The sequence below is a fragment of the Zootermopsis nevadensis genome, unplaced genomic scaffold, assembly GCF_977971745.1.
Source record: "Zootermopsis nevadensis isolate Lab colony 2312 unplaced genomic scaffold, Znev_1.0 Znev_ptg000012l, whole genome shotgun sequence".
Taxonomy (NCBI): domain Eukaryota; kingdom Metazoa; phylum Arthropoda; class Insecta; order Blattodea; family Termopsidae; genus Zootermopsis; species Zootermopsis nevadensis.
Window position 1 is genome coordinate 2,694,272 of NW_028259144.1, and position 23,464 is coordinate 2,717,735.

Genomic DNA, 23,464 nt, shown 5'->3' on the forward strand with positions numbered 1-23,464 from the left:
ATAAAATGATTTAAGGAGAAGGAAATGCTTTTTCTTTTACGGGAATTACGTCTCCCGCTTTCTTACACAAGGTACAACGATTTTCCTACAAATATACAGGAAAATAATACCAAAACATTACAAAACAAAGTGATTTATGACTTATATACCGCAATTTATTATTCTCGTAAAATAAGTGAAGCCGGCTACATACTTAAACAAATACAGGCGCATTGAAGGGCTTGAATTACGTTGTAAAATTACCCGTGGTCTGTTTTTGACGATAAAGTGTTGTCACGGACATGACAATTATTTTAGATACAGTTTATCATCGTAAGCCTTTCCAAATCCGGCGTCCCTAACATCAGGGCAGGAAGGTTTCTACTCAGTTACGCCCCGTGGCCGTATATATTTCCTGTGATCTCTCGCTGGAATGAAACTGATAAATCCAACAGCGAGCAGTTTCCTTCTCGATACTGACAACAGGCTTACGGGCAATCCTGTGCAACTTTCTCTCAACATTAGGACAGATTGTTAACTGTACTTGTCCAATTAGCGTGACCTTCATTCCACTGATTGGCCTGAATGTATATGGTGTGCAAAATGCAAGTCTCGAACTAGAGGCAGCCACTGACAGTGGCCGATAGAAAGTGAAACGAGATGAAATCCTGGATACCTCAAAAATCCAATTAACTACTAAATGCAGATTACTACCAAATTAACGGTCGTTACAGGACCTCGGGATGTTACGTGGCAAAGGGGTGTACAAGCAACTGAAAACTTCAGGCATAACGACGCAGCGGTCGCAACGGGGAATTTTCAGAAATCTTATGTAGACAGAAATTTGTTGTATTTGACAGAAATTGAAAGCTGGAACAAACCGACAAGAAATATTATACCATATTGTAAAGCCACGTCAATGCCGGAAACTTGGTGATGAATAAATACTGAAAATTTAATATTGCATACATACTGATAATACGTCATTCGATGAAGACAGATAAGTAGAGATAATTGGGTGAACAGATAGATAAATATATGAAATTTGAGTTTTTCATGAAGGCGAGGATGATAGTGTTTCTCTGGGTTTTGGCACCGTGTAAACTCGTCGGTAAATGTCAGGGCTGAAGGTGGAGACAGTGTGTTTCTCCGAAAAGGCATCCAACGACGAGTTTACACGGCGCCAGAATCTATAATATCATCACCAATCAGACAGATACATAAACAGAGATATATAAAGATGAGGTGGACAAACAGATTTCTTCAGATATTTTCTTCATAGTGAATGATATTACATCACTAAACTAGATAAGTTTCACAGCTTCTTAACATTCATTGCATGTCAGCTGGCTACACATTACCAGTTTTACACGATGTCTTTCCCAATGCGTGTGAATGGAACAAATAATTCTGAAATCTGTACACACAGACCGAAACCCGGCATGGGACTAGCTCCCTGACATTTCTCTTCCCAGTTTATTCTTAAGCATGTTCGTGCGTATATCAAAGGATGACGCATTTGTGCGTTCTACTCTACGACTAGAAGACGAGTAATCTTTACGTCACGGACTCCTGACTCCAAGCAGAACTGCTGTGCAGTCTAGCCGCATTGTAAATGACATAATCAATGAAACGACAGGGCAGTAATAACTTACGACGTCCGAAAAATTATTTATTATTTCATAAGTGACCTCCTTTATGTGATTAATTATGCTGCCACTAGTGACGTCTGCTTAACTGAGGCGGTATCGGAAACAGAAAATCCCATTCCGTTCAATGGAGAGAAATATCACATGAAATTCAGAAGCCGTCTGTACGTCAGGAAATTCATGAAAATCCCATAAGTTTAAACGTAGTCACGAAAGTCATAAAAAATAATCAATTCTAATCCTTGTGCTAGTTACTACTGCGGGCTATCTCTATCGGATTATAAAAGAACAGTTCATCCCACTGGTAGCATTTTAGAAAATGTCTTCTTATTTAACATCTTCTCTCTTTCCTTATTAATCAACGTGTTCCTTCTACATTTCTCTCCCTTCTTCTAATTCAATTATTTCCGTCACATTTCTTACCTTCATTTTTTTATATATTTTATTTTTATCTCAGCTTTCACTTATCTTTCTCATACATCTACATATTGATCTCCTCTTATTCCTTCTCTCCCTTTTCATTCTCTGTTTAAATTACCTATACTTACAAGAAACGTTAAAGTGTTTATTATAATAACCACCATACACTAATAAACGCAAGCCTTTTATTCCAAAGACTGATTTGCACCAAACTTTATTAGATTTTGTTCTTGTATCAGCAAGACTTAAGCATAACCCTCTAGTGCGACATGACATTTCGACTAACTTCCAGGCGCGAGTCACTCACATAATTTCCTCCAGACTCGTCAGGAAATAAGACCAATATCCTTACTAAGATCCGCTGCTACAAAGACCAAGACCCATTTTTAATACGAGGGGGAAACACGTAAAGAATCATCTGCTACTGTATCACGCCTTTCTAGAATAGGAGACTGACCACAGGCCATATGAGACTCGAAGAAGTAGGTATCGGAAAGACTTTTCACCGCCAAGTTCTCGAAGCAAACAGTAGATACGACCAGAGAAGATTTTTTTATTCAGATGCTGCTAGTCCTGGCGAACCCAGACGGAATACAAAACAAGCAGCATCTCGGCCAATTTCACCCCACGAACCCTCCTTCTAAACCTATTTTTAATGCACTCGGAGACGTTAAAACATTCATGCCACAGACGAGACGCGGCGGACAAGAATGGGTTTCAAAACCAAATAGCAAAAACTTAGCGTCATTCGCGACGACATTAAGTTGTATAGCAAGTGAAATCTGTGACTTCCGCGCTAACCCGCTCATTGTTCTTGTGGAGGAGTAGTTAAGTAAAATTTACGTAACCATTTGCGTTCACAGTGTTCACCTTGAGGGAAATTATGCATGATAAGGGCCATGAAACTGTCACTGTAATCCTGGCAGAATAAGAATAATAAAAGCCTTATCTCCTGACGTAATTTTTAGTCGTCAGTTTTATCTTGCAGACCCTTCACATGCGCTCCACAATCTGCGAAAAGTCAGATATTACCAATCATTCAAGCACCACAGCTTGAAAACCATGACGCTAGAACATCTGGCGATTCAGGGAGCATCTGGAGAAATTGTCGGAAGACAACCTAACCTGAAACTGCTCACATAATTTCACAAGACAAAAAAATTCCGCATAACGTCTCCGGGACTTCTCCGACACCAATCTAGGACTTTTCCAGGATTTCTCCAGGAACTTTCCTGGAATTCTCCAGCACTTCTCCAGGACATCCCCACGACCACCCGATGAACACGAAAAGTGTCCAGGACACTCATCGTAAAACAACCTTATATAACCTACCCTTAACTTAACTAAAACTAACCTAACCCAACCCAAAATAACCCAAAACGCAACATAATTCAATGAAACTTACCCCAATCAAACTTAAACGAATCTCAAATAACCGACCCGCATAGGATCAAACACTCCACCGCTAAAGGACTACCAAATAACCTTCCAGGACTTCTCCAGGATTATTCCTGTAATTCTCCAGGACATCCCCACGACCACCCGATAAGTGTCCAGGACAACCCAACCCATCATACAACCAGCTTATATATCCTACCAGTTCAACCCATGATGCTACCCCGGCCTCCCGGACCCCACAAGCCACTCCATACTCCTGTCCAGACACTGCCCGTCTCTCGCCTTGTGACAGGAAATCCCCAAACAACGGGTAAACAGTTCTATTGCAGGTAACAGATCAGTCGTGTTCCATGCCATCCCGAGGTCCTGATTAGAATGGGACGTGTCTCGGAGTTCAACCCCGTGCCATTCAACGAATTTCCTCTCGCAACGGGTATGAATTATTCCGGGGGTTGCTTTGATATCGACCAACGCTGACGTCACATTGACGTCATGCTCCAACCCCAGTCTGAAAACTGTACGGGGGGGTTGGTTCGACTGAGACACCCCACACAGTAGAAGTCCATAGAGATGAAAGGTACGGGGGAGGGCGGTAACACTCTCATTCTTACCCCCTGATGCTCCCTTGTTAAGGAGAGTTGATTCCACGAGAGAAGGCGGTCTGATGAAGTTCTAAAGCCTTGCATCGTATGGGACTAATCAAAGAGATTAGCCGAGCACGGTACATTCCGTCCTAACGACAGATATACATGATCGCAGGCAAAATTGGTCATTTTCAAATCTTACACATGGCTGTACTTCTTTTCGTTGTAATTTCTGTGAACCCATAAGGCCTACCCAACGGATAAAGGGAGCTGTTTATACGAGGTTTAACCAGCCGGAACGTGAAACTGATAACACGTGGAAGTCAAGAGGAATGACACTTAACTTCCATTAAAACTCCTTCAGGATGTCGGGGCTTAGGAGTACAGTCACACAAAGATTTCAAAGATCTACGACAAAAGGGGAAGTTCTAATTCCTGTAACGGGAAAAGGACAATAGTTTAACCCGTACGATGGTCAAACACCTGGGATTAGGCAGTGGCGACAGTCTGCTGGGTGCATGAGCACTGGGACTTTAAGGCCGACCTTAATCAAGAAGAACGAGGTCACAGCTGAATCACATGTCCTGCAAAACGCTGGCCGCTCCTAGCGAAACAGGTTTTCTATCTTACGCTGCATTTACATCTCCAGTCTTATGAAGCGAAGTCAGGACTTCGATAACACGTCAAACTAACATACTAAATCAGTTAACTGGCACACAGGCGACCTCCCCCCCCCCCCCGGCCAAATGATTATCTAATAGGTTCGTTAAAGAGAAGCCTTGAGCCGAAAACTTATTTCTCACGGGCGCAAATGTTATAAATGGCAGTTCCGTTCCTGAATTCCAAAATTGACTACGGAAATTGAGGAAAACAAAACACTGATACATGGCTTAGAAAAACGCATTAACCCAAAACGAGCATTCAATATGAAAATAAAGCACAGAAAATATATTTCAAAATTCTTAAGTATACATTACCGCAGACATCGCTATTACGTAATTTTCTTTTGCGTCGTACGCCGTCGTAAATTCGAGCTGCTGACGTTAATTGGAGGGGGGTAGGAGCTGTCTTGCATGAAAAAAGAGAGTCGCAAATGCACCAGGTCATAAGTTGGGGGGGGGGGGTAATCGCCTGTAAAATAAGTAAATATTTATCAAAATTACAGGTCTAATAAAATGTATTTAAACCATCAGGCGTTAAATAAACACAAGAGAATCTGAGAATGACTGTCTTCTGGAATGTTGCGCCGTGCAGTATGGTAGAAGCTTACTGTTGTTTCAGAGGTGCTTGCTGCCTCCATCATCAGGGCGACGAGTAACCGCGCGAAGAATTCCAGTTCCCCTCTCATTTTTACATTTTGACGAAGACAGACCGCGAGTTGCTGACGACCACAGTTCAAAGTAACGGCACGGAAGGAAGTAGGTCGTGGGTTTAGGCGAACGTTATTCCTGTTCCAAAAATATCAACAAGATTATAACCACGGTGTTAAATACAGGAATCAGTTTAGTGAAATGTGAACTCAGAAGTTTTCACGGAGGTGAAAGTGTCGATTGTGGTTTCTTGGGTTCTGATGTCGCTTGATCTTCAGTTCTGCACTGAAGACAGAGGCAACATGTTTCTCCGAAACGGTGATAACCACCTACAAGACTACACGTCGTCACAACCCATAAATCTGTCGCAGGAGATGGCGTCAGAAAATGTACGTAAGCATGTATTTATCTCAGACAACATGAAGTTCGACAGGTGTCTTGTGATAAGTACACAACACAATCCACTAAATCTAGGCTATCCAATATAGCAATGTCATGGGTGTCTCCTTAAAATATTAAGGAATATATCAGAAGACAAACACAGCACCTCAAATGTTGCACTACAAATAACTTGGAATTTGTCGTCTTTTCATAACTTGATACCATAACCTCAGAAATTACAACGCGCAGAAGAAGTTAACATAAGATGTTTATACGTTTTCACAGACTGGCAAATCAAACGGAGAGTAAATGAACAAGCTCCATGTAGCTAAGGCTTTCTATAGTTCAGTTACAGTCAAGAAAATTTCTGTCCTTTACAGTAAGTAAAGGTGAATTACCGTGTACATAAAAACCCGCCATTAAAATCTGCTCTGTCCACCCCTTAACCTCACATTCTGTTTGGAAGTTCCATGTTTTATCTCCTAAGCGCTCTACTGACTTCAGATTTTCTAACTAATTCCGCGTGCTTTTCTCGTTTCTCCGATGCATGCTACATGATTATATAATTTACGTTACACAATCAACTTACCTCTTTCCAGCAGAGATCTGAAATAATTCGAAGTTAGGTGTCCTCTTATTGCAAACTGAACGTAAAGTAAAATTACAACTTTTCACAATGACAATACATTTCAATAATATATTTACAAATTCTGACAAAGCACCCATTAGAATTTCAAAATACGTCTTCATACTGATATAAAATGTCGATATATTTAAATAACACATTTATAAATTCTGACTAATTTGTCTATATATATTTCAAAACGCGTCAGAAAAAGGATCTTCAAACTTTAACAATAAATGTCAATAAATTTCAATAATATAAGCCAATTATTAAATTCTGTAACGTTCATCACCCATCAAACTTTTAAAACACGTCCTCAGACTTACACAGAAACCGTAATATAACAAGGAAGGACAGAATGTGTCTGCGAAAGTCAAATGAAGAACGCACCAAAAACATCTGTTCAAAAGGAGCCAATGATTCATCTGTTTTGTCAAGCCTACTAAATGTTTGATCAAGTGTTTCTTACATCCAGTTATGGGCGGATAAATTATAGAATTCCAAGCACATATGTCAGCATAAATTCGCATAACTATACTATAAGACCACGATCTATAGGCGTACAGTGTGAACGAGCGCATCACTGATGATGGAGGCAGCAAGGACTTCTGAAACGGTGGTAAACTTCTACCAGACTACGCGGTGCTACAACCCAGAAGACAGCCATCTTCGTACTCACCACCGTGAGAACCTCAAAACCTACTAACTTCAATCTATATTGTTATAAATAGACTTAAATGGTTTACATTATTCTTCTCAACACTTTCGAAGTTGGTTTCTACTTAAACAAACATTCTTCTGATAGAATTCTTGTACGGTAGAACAATTTCGTTCAGTGTTCTCTGTTTCTACATCTTTCGTCCGGCTGGTAGAGGACCAAACCGATTTTATAGTATTTTTTATTTGTAGTGTTCTGTCTGAGGACAGGTCCATATGAACAGGATCCTTCCATCCTTTTCTCGGACTGGGACCTGTTCATATACATTCTTGGCAGAGATGATCCAGAAGTGGTTTGCCATTGCCTTCTTCTGTGTGTGAATGGAGTAATTGTTGGGATGCCACGGAGAAACCGGGGAAGCCCCGGGAGGAAAACTCCGTGATGCCTAGACCACGGCCTTGCCCAACACAAGTTATAAATTTGAGCACCACCGGGAATTGAACCCGGGACCCCAGGCTTAGGCTAGTGTTCTGACCGCTAGACCACCGTGGCGAACCGATTTTATAGTGCAAAACAATAAACATGCATAAACAACAGTGTAATATATAAAACTATCACAACGCAGCGCCACTGTGCGAAATAATAAACCTCTGGTCAATTGGAATATCCCACAAGTTTTAATTATAAATAAATACTTAATTTAAATAAAATTTATGCGTAAATATTCGTCTTTCTCCCGTTGCGTACATACGCGCTGTACAGATAAAACAGTTCGGTTCGTTCACACAAAGGGGCTACTATAATAAAATACTACATCAAAAGAGTAGTCATCGTGTGGAAATGATGACTCCACGTTGGTAGCCATGTATATGATCTGAGGTCACGGTAGAAATACTTCGCGTCTTTAAATCCGAAAGGTCAAGGGAAGAAACCATTACACGTGTGCACTGCAAGTAACAATACATTTCATAACATTACTGTTCACTGACACGTGGAGAAACATATTCTGAATTTTGCTGAATTTCCTGGCAAACAAAACTGCATTCACAAACGTTACAGGATTTGTATGTAGGACAGCGACCAGAGTCCTCGTAAATATATTTCAATTACATTCTATCCCCTTGAAATGTTCAATGACATGTATCAAATAAAATTAACGAGGCGGGGGGATGAAACTTCTATTTAATATATAATTATAAAACCAACAGATTTAATCAAATCAAGACTTCAGAATTTAAAAGAAATGTTGGTTGACATCCTTTCCAAATACGTAACAGACGCACATTGAATAGTGCACAGTAAAATGCGATGAGCGATGTGAAACAACCAATAAATCAAATCAATTATTAGTCGTCTTGTTTAATTGTTTAATTTTAACCGTCTAATCACAATAAAATATTTTATTAAATATTAAAATATTATTACTACAATTAACATTTAATATTTAAAATATATTAAAATATATTTTAATATTTGAATATTTAATAAAATATTTTATTGTGATTAGACGGTTAAAATTAAACAATTATAATCATCACAATATGACGCAACATTATCATCTCATTATTAGTCGTCTGTTCGCATACTAATAGAACTTTATCTGTCTTATCATTCCATCAAATTTATTCACCAATTATATATCTGTCAATCCATCTATAAAACTAACGATAGACCTATCCATCAATGTATGTACCTACTTATCTGTCCCATTTCCCCGGATACCTCTTTTTCTGTTCCTTCTTGTATGGTTTCCTGAAACTAATCCTACTTCCATGCATGTCAACAAAATCATTCATTATGGCTATGGTGAAATGTTACTTATGAGTCAAAGTGAGGAGGTAGAAACCTGTAACACAATGGGTACACGTGCACTCAGGACACTTTCTCCTGACCTTGACTGCGGCTTGCCAAGAGCGAACAGTGAAGAACTTCTAAAGCGAAACAGATTTATCGCCGTCACTGTGACACGATGCCCGACGGATGGCCTTTTGGCCAGACAGCCACAAGAGGAGATCAGTCTACGTCAATCATAGGAACAAAGAAACAGAGCACAAACACATATTTGTAATAAGGCTAACACGTGCGAGGTGTACACAAAGGGGCCGCACACAACAACACAGTGTTCAGGATCTGATTCTCGACCTACAGACTGGGCAACCTAAGATTCTGAAATTTCCTCACAAACTACGGAACTGCACATATCACAAATTAGACGGGCGTTTTATACCCCAGTTCTGGGACAGGAAAAATCTGAGAACTAGATGGTTTAACTGGATGTGATCGCGAGTCATACACCCATGCGATAACAACTCTTGTTAATAATTTTAAATATGCATAAATTATTCGCATTTACTAAACTTACTTTATATACAGAATGTCCCAAAAAATATGTATACGCACAAAGTCATATATATTTGGGACACTTGTATTGTATACTTGAAGGCACAACATATCAAAACTACCATGCAGTTCACATGCTGGGGACTGGGTGGGAGGGAGTGGATTGGATTGGATTGGATCGGATCCATTTGGCTCCTGATAAGGACCGGTGGCGGGATCTTGTGAACACGGTGACGCACTTTTGGGTTCCACAGAAAGCGGGAAATTTCTTGGCTAGCTAAACGCGCTATTAGGAGTTGCTTAGTTCCAGAAAACCCATCAATTTTAAAATTGTACAAACTGATGTCACAAAAAAACATTTACTGGTGTGTGTATGCTAAAATGTTGTGCCGTGTAGTCATCCAACACCTCAGAGCCGTTTACTGCCTCATCGCCCTGACGATGGAGCCAGTAAACAGCTCCGAAACGTCGGTAAACTTCTACCACATTATACGGCGCAACTTCCCAGGAGACATCTTCAAATGATCAATGCTATCTTCGTGTATGAAGCAGGCGTTATATCGGACATAAAGTTTCCCCCAAAATAAACATGATCTCACAAATACCAAATTTATGAGGAATACGTTCGGTTACAAGATTACACGCATGCAGAAGAAATTGTTCATGCATTCACTTCGCTCGAAGAACTCGCCAACAGCACTCAGCAGCAATGATAAATGTTAAGACAGGCACTTATCTGTGACACCAAGATATGACTGGCAATCATGCATTCTTATAAAATATGCGTTATTGGTATAAATATCAATGTCAAAGAGGCAAGAAAAGATAAAGTGTTACCAACAGCTGGTCCGCAGACCAACATTGGTCCGCGGATAATTTTTAAATTACAGAAAAAAGCAAATAATGCCTACAAATCTTAATCCGCTTAATAGCCTACTTATATAGAGTAGGAGGCTGAGAACTGGTTTCATCTGGCTCAGGACAGGAGCAGATGGAAGCTTAACACAGTAATTAACCTTCGCCTTCCTTAAAACTCAGATAATTTTATTAGCTGAACGATTAACAGTTTCTCAAGAAATCAGCTTCATAAAGTTCGTCATTAACCTACTTTAATTTTAACAATTATAACGACCAAATTTTAGTCACCCGTTAATAGATTTTAAAGCATTTAACGAATCTTCGCAAAACTTGGTATAAACATGCCACATTTTAATTTTCTGTGATCAATATCCATCTGGAGACACGATTTTCTGGTCAGTTGCTTACAGAAAATGTCTCCATAAACAAGGTCGACTAGTAACACAACAAAGCTCAGTGCAACAAAAATAGTTTTATGTCAATATTATTTTGCAGTAAAGTATCTCGTGCGTGCGCGCACGTGTACACACACACACACACACACACATATCCAAACACGTTGCAGAATCAGTTAAATCCTTATTGCGGTTTAAAGTCGCAAGATATCAGACTTATCCACGGTCACGTACAGTGTCCCATTTAACGAGGAACTTGCCACGATACCTTGTCGCAACATCAGCGAGCGAACTACCGGGGAAAAAAGTGTTAATCACAACGTAGAACACTCGTGTCGCATGCTAGCAGGTGGGTTTTGACTTACTTGGGATACACGTGGTTCGTCTCAAAGCGCTGAAGTTAAAAATAATTTATCTGTAATGTACAAGTACAGAATAAATGACACTGTTTAATAATCCATATGAGACTGTTGTGTTTGACGGAGAGATATACACTTGTTAGAACATGTGTTTGAATTGCTCAATGCACAAGCATACCGCCCATCAATAATCCCATCACCTGGTTACCTGCATATTCATCTACTGATACCAGCTTATAAAAATATTTACGTGTGATCAGATGAGTTGAATGATCTATTTTTATCCACAACAAAAATAGTTTTATGCTCTGCGCATTTTAATGACAGACGTGGTCTAGCGGTTAGAACGCTGGCCTTGTAATCCTGGGGGTCTCGAGTTCGATTCCCGGCGGTGCCCGAATTTATAACTTGTGTTGGGCAAGGCCGTGGTCTAGGCAACACGGAGTTTTCCTCCGGGGGCTTCCCCGGTTTCTCCATTCACACACAGAAGAAGGCAATGGCAAACCACTTCTGGATCATCTGCCAAGAACGTATATGAACAGGTCCCAGTCCGAGAAAAGGATGGAAGGATCCTGTTCATATGGACCTGTCCTCAGACAGAACACTAAATAAATAAAATAAATAATAAATTGGGGACAGAGTGTCAACCTACATATGCGTTTTGGGTCTGCACGATTCACTTCTTGATCGAGACGAAACTATCCCATTTTCACACTACGTGTTGATCTGCTGTGACTTCTGGTACAGAAATTGAAACATCAGAGGTCATCATTTCGCTGCCCGCCTATGTGTTTTGTGCGACTGTGTACTTATTGTAATATAGGGCCACCCTTTGTGCTGAGAAGTAATTATTTTATATCACAAAACAAGCGTTGTTGCTGTTATCAATATTTAGTAATAACTGCGAGCAAATGTCCAGCTTAATTATAAATAACAGATCAAGAACCAATACGCAATGAAAACCTGAGAGGACGCATTGCGAATCGCAACAGAAATTATACTTAATACCAGAACACCAATCAAACAAAAACTGTGCCAAATATCTCACAGATGACTGACATGTGAATCTGTTTGTAACACCATCTCTAATACAGTGCCTTTGTTTACAGTACTGCCATGACGTTTCAATAAATTGCCCTCACTTTTACCTTGAGGACAGCGAATCTGTAATGCAGGTCGAATGTGGCACCAGGTCTGGGAAAGGCCGAGAACTTGTGCATTACATGGGGTCGGTATTGTAGGTCTCTGCAGGAACTCACCATCTGCAACCCGTTATTTTTCCTTTTACTTTTAGAACAGTATATTAACTTACCTTAGTAACTTACTTACGGCCACGTTAAAAGTATTAAATAATTATGAACGGCAAATTCTTATACGAGAACAAAGCTTCTTCAAGTGTCTGACATTGTGTGTGTGAGTCTCTGAACCCTCAATCAATTTGTGTGTTGTGTTGATAATTTATCTGAACTGCAGGTTACAGACTATTAGATCATAAAAGAAATGAAGAAAATTTAAAATAGCTACACATTCAATCGGATCAACATGTAAGAACGGAAAAAACAGCAAAATAACAAGATTGCATTCAAACCTAGGATAAAGAAAATATATAAGGAAAACCACTGAAAAGATGACATTAAACCGGAAGAGACGAAACGTCCCGTACGTGGCAGGATACTGCTACATAAACGGATAGTGGTTTCGACAGGTGTGGAAATTTATTTTACGTCTGGCGTAACAAAATTGCAGTTGTGCAAGATATAAGACATGACGGTGAATGTGGCGTTAATTTTATGACGTGTACAAACACCTTCAAAAACGAGTACCCACTGGCTCAGAACCCCGAAGTCTGAATTTAACCCTTTGAAACGACAGCTGTTTCAGATAAAATAAATTATTTTTTCGTGGACGCCCATCAAAATTAAAATATACCCACTTTAAAAAAAAATGAACAGGCTGTACACTAGCTCATACCCTATTAACAAGCATTTATCATTATTAAACAGCATAACACATTACTACGGCCTAAAATAACATACCTCATTCGTTATCAAATCAAAGCGTTAACCCCATAACAGTAAATGTACCATCTGCTTTAACAATCAATAACTCCCTATTCTGCCCCACGGATTCTATCTGCGTTCGTTTGATTCTAATAATAAACAGCTAATGTTTTCCTAAATGGCATTAGCCAACTGATCGTTGGCATTAAGACGCGTCGTGTTCTCTTTGCGGTAAGGACTGACTTAAAACACTAGGACAAGCTTCGGTCTCAAAGGGTTAAATTTCTTCTTCTTCTTTAATGGATTTAGGCCACAGCGCCTGTTTCCACATCAAGAGATCGAGTCTTGCCACCTTGTTAATGGGCGGCCAAAATTTAATTTGTAAAAATACACACACCCTCAATCATCAGCAGACACATTTGCATAATCCGAAATTATTATTTAAACAAAAGAGTAAATTCCGAGACGAAACTGAGAAGTGTTATATCTCTCACCTGAGAAGAGCACGCCTCCATCTTTCGCCAGTTTCCACAACTATAAGCTGAAGCTTCATGGCAGTTAAGCTAAACGGAAGTCCTTTATCATCAGTCCTTATCAGTTCGCAAAAAAAGTAAGATAAAAACTTTCACAATTTCACTTGGTCAAAGACACGAATATAAATATATATATATACACACACACACAGAAATTTAAATACACATCGGTTCTTCCATGCTGTTAATTGTTCTGGACATTTATGTTATAAGCAACAACAAACATGACTCAAACAGCATGACATAGATTGTAAATTCCCGTTACACAAATGTCAACTTTAAACAAAATTTTATTTCGGAAGAATATGTTAATTACGAATGAATGCAGTCTCTCAATTATTAAAATAAATGGTTAGTCCTTCAACATACATCATTCTATTTATAGGAAACATCACGCAAATATAGAAATTTATCATTCACTATTTTAAAGTTCTAATAAATATTATTCAGCGCACGAATTTGCACATAACATTCCAAGAGCGGGTCACCGACTTCAGTTCAGTTTACGAAAAATTCTCGGAGAATCATCTCAAATCTTAAGCACCCAATTCCACCCTCATCATAACACAACATGCCTCTCGGCTTAAAACTTCACAAACATTCTCGAAAAAGTTACAATAAACTTATATCGTGACGAGATATGACGTATAATTTCAACAAAACACTAGTCAAGTTCTTTATTTTATAGCATATGTTCTGCTTAATATTTTTCGAAAATAGTTTTTCTTCTCACACATTACAGTTCACAATTCCAGCAGAAAACATTGTTTAATTAGCGCTTAGTAGCACATCCCTCCTCCGTTTCTAGTTTCATACACTGATATGTCCGTGGCGATAACCTTCTGTAGGTAGAAACGTCATTACGTCACTTTTAATAAGCGTATTACTCACAGACGACATTCTAAAATCCTCCAACACATATCACGCAGAGGAAAAAGTTAATGACGTCACCAGTATATATACGTGTACAGTAGCTTAGACGTCCAGAAAGCACGACGAGAATGACCTCGTTACAGAAAATACCAGAATATTGCAGGCAAAATAGTTTGATTCTTCACTGAACCGTTATCTGTACCGCCGTAACACTCTGATGCTTGGTCCGCCAAAATTATCTACCGCAGTCTACAGCGGACTTCCTCGGCAAGCCACAGAGAACTCGACAGCAAGCGTACGAGAGATAGACTGCACGGATTTATCACGACTTCGCGCAAGCGTACGCCACGCACTACCTTCTAGCCCCCAGATCTCTGACTGGTCTGGCCGGCGGCTCCCACTACCGTCGGTCGATTCGTGTAAAGTCTATACAACGTCGACCTGTTTTCCCGCCATGCCAGCAACTTGTTGCATTTCTGGTGGATGACTTCAGCAAATTTCTTCGACGAACAGTCACCCACTCTTAGAATAGAGGGAATAGACTATGTGGTCAAGACAATCAAGCCCACTGGATCAAACATCCAAAAATGACAAGACCCAGAAACAAGACGGCGTAGTGACGTGTTACGCCCGGTGGACTATCGGGGTTCGAAACCAGAGAGGGCAATTTTTACAAACACTATTATTAAAATATTAACTCAAAATTACGGAAATTTTTAAAATTCTCCATGTACGATTCACGTAGCCTTCATACGAGACAATCAAAATTAGTTGAGCTGTTCGGACCAAGACGACGGCAATTTTTTTAAATTATTTGTATTATGCAAAATCATCCAGTATGAGCTCCGAATCACACAATTTTTTTTTTTTTTAAAATCTCATTTTCGATACACGTAGACTCCATAATGAAAGATCAAAAGTACCTCAGTCGGCGGAGTGAAATATCAGTTTCACAGACCAATTGCCAACCCCTCATGTTTTCAGAAGAGTGCATATTATGCAGGAATCAAAATTTTCAACAGTCTACCATCAAATCTCACAAGTCTTGTAAATAAGAAGGAGCAATTGAAGGCAGCTTTAAAAAGATATTTAATTACACACTCCTTTTACTCTGTCAATGTGATAAATTATTTTCTGTGTGTTATGGGTAGATTTATATGTAACATCATTACTCTATGTGAACACTTTGTTTGTATTATGTTAATTTATATGGTATGAACTGTACTTTATAATATGTATTGTATTATTAGTATGACTTTTCCCACATCCTATTGTCATCTGACTGTCTTATGGATCCATGGAGTGTAATAAAATATTATTATTATTATTACTGGACGATCGAGGTTCAAACCCAGACTGGGGCAATTTTTCAAATATTTTTTGTTTTGCTACATCATTCAATAGTAGCTCCAAATTAGAAACCCGCCTTTTCGTTCATCTTTCTACAAATATCGCTGATTTTAAAGCTTCGATGATAATTTTCTTAAGGAATGTATTTTACCCACCTCTCAATACGCAAATTCCTCTGCGCAGAGCGAGCTGTTGAGTGCAGTACCAGGTCCACAGTTCTGATCCTTGAAGTGAAAAGTAATTTAATGTTCTCTTTCTTTTTGCACACTAGTCTCAGTAACCGGAACAATAACTGAGAGTCAACATTCTTAGCAACTCCCATCATAATAAAAGCTGAAGGCAAATATGAAAACGTTACATATAACAAACAGCACACCTTTCTGTACGCCTAACACGCACATAAGCTTTTAATATCTAAACATGTCCTACAAAGTCTACCAAAACTCCGGTGAAATATCACGCAAGTTAGATAAGTCGCAAGTATGTCAATGTCGTACATTTATTGGGCCACAATTTATCGCTGTCAGCCAAGGTCACAAACATCACAAACTTGGAAGCAATTCGTAAAGTTTTCTACCTGATGTTCCTCTTCTGGGTTTTGGGGTCGTGTAAGTCGTCGGCACATGCCAGCCCTGAAGACGGAGAGTTTGTTTTTTTCCCGAAATACTGGAAACTATCGATGAGTCTACACGACGTAAAAGCCCAGAAGATGATCATTATATTCACCGCGTGAATACATCAAATCTCATACGATGACCTATTACTTATTTTACGCTGGCGTGAAACTAAGGTCTCTTACCCTGAAAGAAGGTGTTTCAAAACAACGTTCTGGGGAGAAAGCTTGGATCTGAGATTGAAAAACCAACAAGGTGGCGGAGGAAAATGTATATGAAGAAATCAGTAATCTGGATTTTTCACCACGTCTTGATAAATCGATCAAATCAAGGAAACGAGAAAGGTCGGTCATGCAGATCTAATGGGGGTGTTACATACACATACAAATTTTTAAACTGAGAAGAAAGAGTGAAGAAATAGAGAGAGAGAGAACTCTGGAGACCAAGATGTACATGAGAGAACAACATTAAAATATATTAAAGAAAAATGAAATTTTAGTGTAGAGTGGATCCAACGGGCTCAGAAAACAGTCAAGTGCCAGGCTTTAATAAACTTTCGTGTTTCAGAAAGTTATGAAATGCCCTGAGAAGACGAGAACATATAAACTTTTCAAAACATAAAACAATGGCATTCGTTGGCAAATCAGTTGGTTCGTTTGTTAGGGGGCGTAAACCCTGCAAGCCACAACAAATCAGTAATTCGAAGTGGAAAACGTGAAGTCGAAGTCTCGAAGTCCAAGGTTAAAAGTACTCCGCTTACGTGTACATATATACCACTTCTGCCAAACCATACTTACGACGTCCTCTTCGACTTAAAAAAAAGATAGCCCTATCAAACCGCTTCTTTCGGACAGCACAGCATAGCATACACCTCTTTCCATTTTAAAGACGCACGATTCCAAAAACGTGAATTTCATTTCAAAACTTAGAAGACATTAAAATTATAAAGGATAGTAGACAATACGCGTAACGCCCAAAGCACGGTAACTTATTCACGAGGTAATTTTCTTGACATGACTCATAAATTCCAGCACACGAAATTATATACTGCACTTACACAAGTTGTTCTCTGTGTAAACTTAGTCTCGTCATACCCACGAAAATATCTGCCAGTTATCACACTGTCGTCATACTTAAGACAGCGCTCTTGGACCAGAATGACCTGAATAACACCGCGAGGTCAGTGACGACATTCCTGCTTTGATTACAGCAAACACGTCATGTTGTAGAAATCCAGCGTCGGAAATGTATTCAAATCGCTATTGCAGTAAAATGGATTTTCTCAAAACGCAAGAGAATCAATGACAGTCCAATTACTATTATCTCTAACGTATATGGTTACCTTTAATTTAATATCCATGCTCTCGATATATTATTCAAGGTTCTATACAGTCCACCAACGCGAATATTGCGATAGTACCTTAATATAACAATAACGACACTGTTTCAGGTACATCCACAACTTCATTCAAATTTCTCCAATAGTTGATACACTGTCGTTAAATAACATTGTAATATTAGTGGCATTAATAAAGAACTCTGACAGACAGACAGTCGTCCAGTTAGTCAAGAAAATTAGCGCTGTTAAGTCAATTCGTTTGAAAAAATTTTTACTAGCAGCAAAGCATTAGTAAGTATACAAACCTTCATTAAACAGGAACATATTAAATCAAAACTAAATCAATGTTATCAATCTAAACAATTTCTCGTGTCGAGAAAGTGTCGTCAAAGGAGAGAACGTGCTGAAGACATTTGTCTTTGTGCAAGAACTTCCATTTCCCTTGTGGGCACACGAATAAACGAGTGTCCATAACGGAACTCAAATTAATTGAACACTTGAAAAAAAAAATTAATAATAAATAACGTATCGAGATACTGTCACCTGGAATTAGTAACAACTTTGTGGTACAGGATTTTTTCTACAAAAGTTGATAATAACTAATCTGATAAAGAAATTGCATGTATCTATAGAATTCGTAAATACCTCTATTAAGTTAAATCAAGTACGCCACCCCTTCATGTCAGTTCACTACTTTTAAGTCCCTACGCCTTTAACCCTTCGAAGTCGAAGGTCGTCTAAATGTTAATTAAGGATCTAGTCCGTACCGCAGAGAAAACACAACATTTCACCATTACAAAGATCGACTGGTTAACGCTTCAGAAGTAAATAATCGCTGTGAGAATCATACGAAATACATAACACATACAAAATTCAGAGTTGCTGATTATTGAAGTAGGTGTGAGATACCACTGGACTTTAAATTTTTAACAACCAGTTTACTGTTTCCCACATGCCCCACGTCATCTCTTCCCCCGAGGTTTCCTGACCAAAATTATGCATGCGATACAAGAATAGAGATACCATTAACAAACAGCGCCGATCTCACCAAATCTAAAATATATAAAAATCTATAAAATCCATAACCTTGCCTGCGTGCAATACGTTTCCCTCGAAGTCATGTGCCATGTAATACCCTCTGGAATCGATCAACAATTTAATCACCAAGCACTCCTTGCAGAACTTAGAATTCACAAGAAAGAACAGACCTCGCTGGTGCAAAAGTACTTGGCTCCAAAACAAGCTTGTACTATCTGGACGGACCCTTGTACTTAATCTTGGAAAACATGGAGGAGGGGAGGGGGGCAGCCGTCAACGAGGACGAGAACAACAAACGTCATTAAACCACACTAACGAATTGTGTTCGTAATTAAACCACTGTGGTCTATCATTGGACTGATATGCTGAATACATCTATGCAAATCATTCAGAATAATTACGAAGTTCTTATACAGAGTGTTACTTTAATACGCCTAAAAATCTTCCGGCTGATATCAGTCACCCTGGCTGATTCCTCGTGGAGACGAAGAAACAACTTCTGGTTTACTGCAAGGTCACAACGCCGACGCACAGCCAATCTAAACAACTCACTATCAGAGCTAATACTTCTTTACTTTAAGGGCGATAATGCACTTCTGTGACACGCTGGTTCCAAGATCGGACCGGCACGTCTATGACAGTGGATCCTACACTAAATACAGAAATGTTACTGATAGCAGCAGGAAAACACCTCTGAATTGCGAGACTACGCCGCGACAAGCCACCTTCATATTCGCAGCCGTCAGAACCTGAAATCACATTCACAATGGGAAGTTTAATTTGCGTCGTAGGAGTTCGACACCGAATGGTGTAAAAGGAAGGATATGGAAGGAAACAGTTGTCACTTGGCACAAGAGAATATCCGGGAACTTCCCTGGAGAAACTTGGCAAAAACACGAAAAAGAAGTTGTCATTTAAGCCCGTAAGAGATTTAAAACAGACAGTTATCAGGCAAGTTCATAAAGCTCAAATCGAACTTAACACACATCACAGAAATTGTTACCGATAACTAAATGGAGCATACTCCTTCGTGACACGATAACAGATCCTTCTCTGTTCAGGAACTTATCAGCATTTATGGGACCTGAAAACCTATTACCGTGTTCACGACATTCCACCATCGATCATCACCACACAGATAAAAATCAGTCCATATTCTCAGACCATTTTAATATTATCCTTCCATATACGTCTGCTCTTCGAAGTGGTCTCTTCGCTCCAGGGTTTCCGTCTAAAATTATATTTACAAAACAAAGTTCTCGACTTAAAACAGTGCAGTATCCAAAGGCTTGGTCATCCCTGTACACGCAATAACAGAAGTATCTAGTGGCACAAGGGGGTTGGGAGGGGTGATGGATGGGTTCGAGGGTGTGGTTGTCACGCAACTCGGGATCACAGTTTATTGTTTCCACTAGAGTACTCAGGATGAGCAGGGAGAACGGCTCGATCAATAGCTGTCGTCGTACAACACTACCTACCTTGCTGCCTCTTTGTTTCCAAATTCATAGAAAATATATGTTACAGTAATAATGAATTAGAAACGACAATCGACTTCTCGCATTATTTACAGTAATCCCAATGAATAATATTCATTATACAGGGAGTTTCACATGCCGTGAAAACCACCTTCTCGCACGCGACGGCAATGTTATGCGTTGTTACAAACCCATATCCCGGTAGCCTGTTCGCTGCCCCTGCGACATTATGTCGTGGTGGGTTTCACGCAAAGTGGGACACGCCGTATAAACCCCAGTTTGATTGCAGCTAGTTCTCACATGGGAAACACTTAAATTGTCGCTGACTTCACACAATCTCTGCAACACAAGCGATCCACCGCTACACAAAAGCCATATCGCCACGACGTGAAAGCCACCGACAAAAGATGGCTGGGCACGAAGGTTCCAGACCAGAAATATCTCCCACAGAGCCAAATCTGATTGGTCTTTCCTCTGAGGTAAAATCAGTTTGAAAATTAACTTGAAATTATGAAGACTGAAAGGTAACATTAACCGGGTGATTGCCACGTTGACTGATAAAAGTTCACCGACGTTTCAGAGGTGCATATATTTCTGACTATGGAGGCAGCAAGTACCTCTGTAAAGTATATTGCCTTCTACCAGACTACGTTACAGCATCCTAGGAGACGGTATACGTGTCGCCCTAATAATCTCTCACCAACGCCAATGTCGTTCCCACCCTTTGATCACAGAACCACGCCATTAAAGCCCCCACCGAGTGAGGATGAATAAATTATTAATGATGTCGATTTCTCTGCGTAGTAGCAAAGAGCGTGCAGAGGGATGGAAGAGGTTACATAATTCATAACAACAAATAGCTGTTCATTCATACGGTAAATATAGCTCGCTGGAGGTCGAGTGTCAAAGCACCTACGACCCATATGACCAATCTGTCGTTCGGATATACGCGTGTCAGCCGTCATAACTCGGCTAAAACTTTTAGCATTTTATGTGAGCGGTTGACTAACGACTTTTTGTTTTTCGTTGTTTATAATGTTAACCAGGGTATCACATACGTTCCACCCTCGTTTCAAGCTTATCTCGTAATGTTAACTTCATAAAATGGTATTATAATCGTTGACTTTGCTCTACTGAGTTTGTTATGACAGCGTGCGCACTTCTACATAGATTAACACTTCTGAGTACCATACAATGTAGTCGGTATCATTTTCCGAAACGTTGGCGTCTCCTTACAAATCCACACGGCGTCACAAAGCAGACCAACATCGACATCTTCTACGCCGTCGGAACCTCAGATCTCACAAGAACCACAAAGAAAAGTAGAACTTCGTCACGCACGCCCACAGTTTGATTCATACCTTCCAGTTCTTGACAAGACTCACATCCCTACGTTCTGACACGTCACACGACGACGGCGACCAGAGAGAAGTTTCGCAGAGACAAGACAGACGTAACCACACAGTGAGTCACATAAACTTAATTTTCATACACTGCAACGAAGATAAATCACATATTAAGTGGGAGGATGACTCGTTACTCTGGCATACTTTGACGGGGGATGGACGTCCGCCCATTCGAGTGGCACTGGCATCGTGGTTAAATAATTTAATAATCTATCAATAAAGCAGTGTAGAATAACGCCCACTTCACGCAAGCGCACGAGGAAAGGTGTTACACCTTAAGAGCACTTAAGAACCCGCCATGAACCAGCAGTCCAGATTCCCAAGTCGGAGAGAAGAGTTGCAGACGAACAGGGGCTTGTTCCAAATCAAAAGGGCAGATTCATTAAAAATCCTCGCGCGGAAAGCTATCTTTATTAGAGACAATGGAGGTCGTTCCAGTCCAATGAACCAGGAGTGACAAGGTCAGGAAAGAAGAACCCATAAAATAGAGGTCACGTGCCCTTTCACCTACTTTAACAGTCAACAGCTCTGCATTTTGGATTTCGTACACGCCCCTAATTTCGTTGTCAATGTCCGTGCCTGGGGGGGGGGGGGGGGGGTAAAATCTCAATTTCTGACGGAGGCGATTTTTAATAAATTGCTACGAACTTTCGATAAATTTCCGACAAATCGTTTATAATCCGGGGTCCCGCAAGTCAACAAATGGTAACTGTTAACTCCCAAGTCTCCACTTCATAATTTCAGAATTTTCTAAATACCGTTTTTTGAAACTCCGGAATTTTTTTTAAAGAAAGACAGCTATAAACTTGGCTGCCTTCTGGGTTGTTACACCGTGTAGTCTGGTAGCCTGGCGGACATTTACCGACGTCTTTGTGGTACTTGTTAACTTCATCTTCAGGGCGACGAGTTATAGACTTCACGGCGGAACATCCCAGAAGACAGGAACAAGAAAATCATTTTTTTTCCGTATACGTCAACCAATCAGACTTGAGCACTCAAATGTACATTACACTGGCCTTTGTCGGGGTGTACTGACAGATACAGGAATCTTGCCAAGAGTTTCCCCTCTGACGCTGTTAGTTGCATAAGAGTTTAGGAATTTGCCAGAATGGTGCTGCACTCTCTCAGCAGAAACCTTCACTAGGAAACATTTCAGAAGTTACATGTATAGAATTGGGAGTATTGTGGTAGGTTAGAGAGTAACCTTATCGATTGAGGTGGGTCAATTGTACTTGGACCCGGAAGGCAATGACGAGGCGTGACAGGCGGTGATTGGGTGCCTTAAGCCGTGCCAGGATATTAGGCAAGCCTTATCCTTGAAGACAGACGTACAGTCTGTAGAAAGAGTTGAGTAAGCTGCGAGAAGGGTGACATTGAACTTCAGGTTACAGCTCGCGGAAAATAGTCTGACAATGGCTGGTTTGAAGAAATGTAAGGAAAAATCAACGCAAAACGATTAGTCCTTTGAGAAAAAACACTGGTTAAGGGAAGGATTTCTAACCACAGCTCAAGCAAAAAAGTAGCGACTATCCACGCTGAACATTTGTTTAATCCAATTATAATATCTGGATCAAAGATACAGAAGAAATTGGAGTAACACTGTTCTTCCATCTATGCTTAGGTCTTCCAAGCACGCTCTTTCCTTCTCATTAATGGTAAAGATGTTGAAAATCGTGTCCTAAATGCACTGAAGGAATGTGATCAAAGCGCTGGTTAAATGACGAAAAACTCTTCTCTGCTTCCTGTAAATGACAAACTTCATCTAAGAGGAAGTTGGGAAAAGAGAGAGCTACATTTTGTATGAAGTCACTTCACGGTTCGGGAAACTAAGTGTGCGGGAACCGTTCAAATGCCACGCATATTACATTAAGGCCAGCAGC

At 39.9% G+C, this 23,464-nt stretch overlaps 1 protein-coding gene across 9 annotated transcripts in view; it reads right to left on the bottom strand.

The window, feature by feature from the left end:
• The window catches only part of LOC110838759 (phosphatidylcholine:ceramide cholinephosphotransferase 2), a 61,557-nt gene that overhangs the window by 21,968 nt on the left and 16,125 nt on the right, over positions 1–23,464 (bottom strand). The window contains exons 1-2 of one of the 9 annotated variants that reach the window (XM_087347582.1): positions 13,451–14,806; positions 12,105–12,218 (exon numbers count right to left, since the gene is read on the bottom strand). The exons of 2 other annotated variants lie outside the window; for them this stretch is intronic. Coding sequence is in view for 4 of the 7 variants with exons in the window: in XM_022082307.2 (XP_021937999.2) it covers positions 15,868–16,037 (170 nt within the window). In the remaining 3 variants the exon portion in view is untranslated. Of the gene's footprint in view, positions 1–6,310; positions 6,463–12,104; positions 12,219–13,450; positions 14,819–15,867; positions 16,050–18,751; positions 18,911–23,464 lie in introns of those variants that run through there. 6 more of the 9 variants (XM_087347583.1, XM_022082312.2, XM_087347589.1 and 3 more) reach the window with 6 other exon arrangements.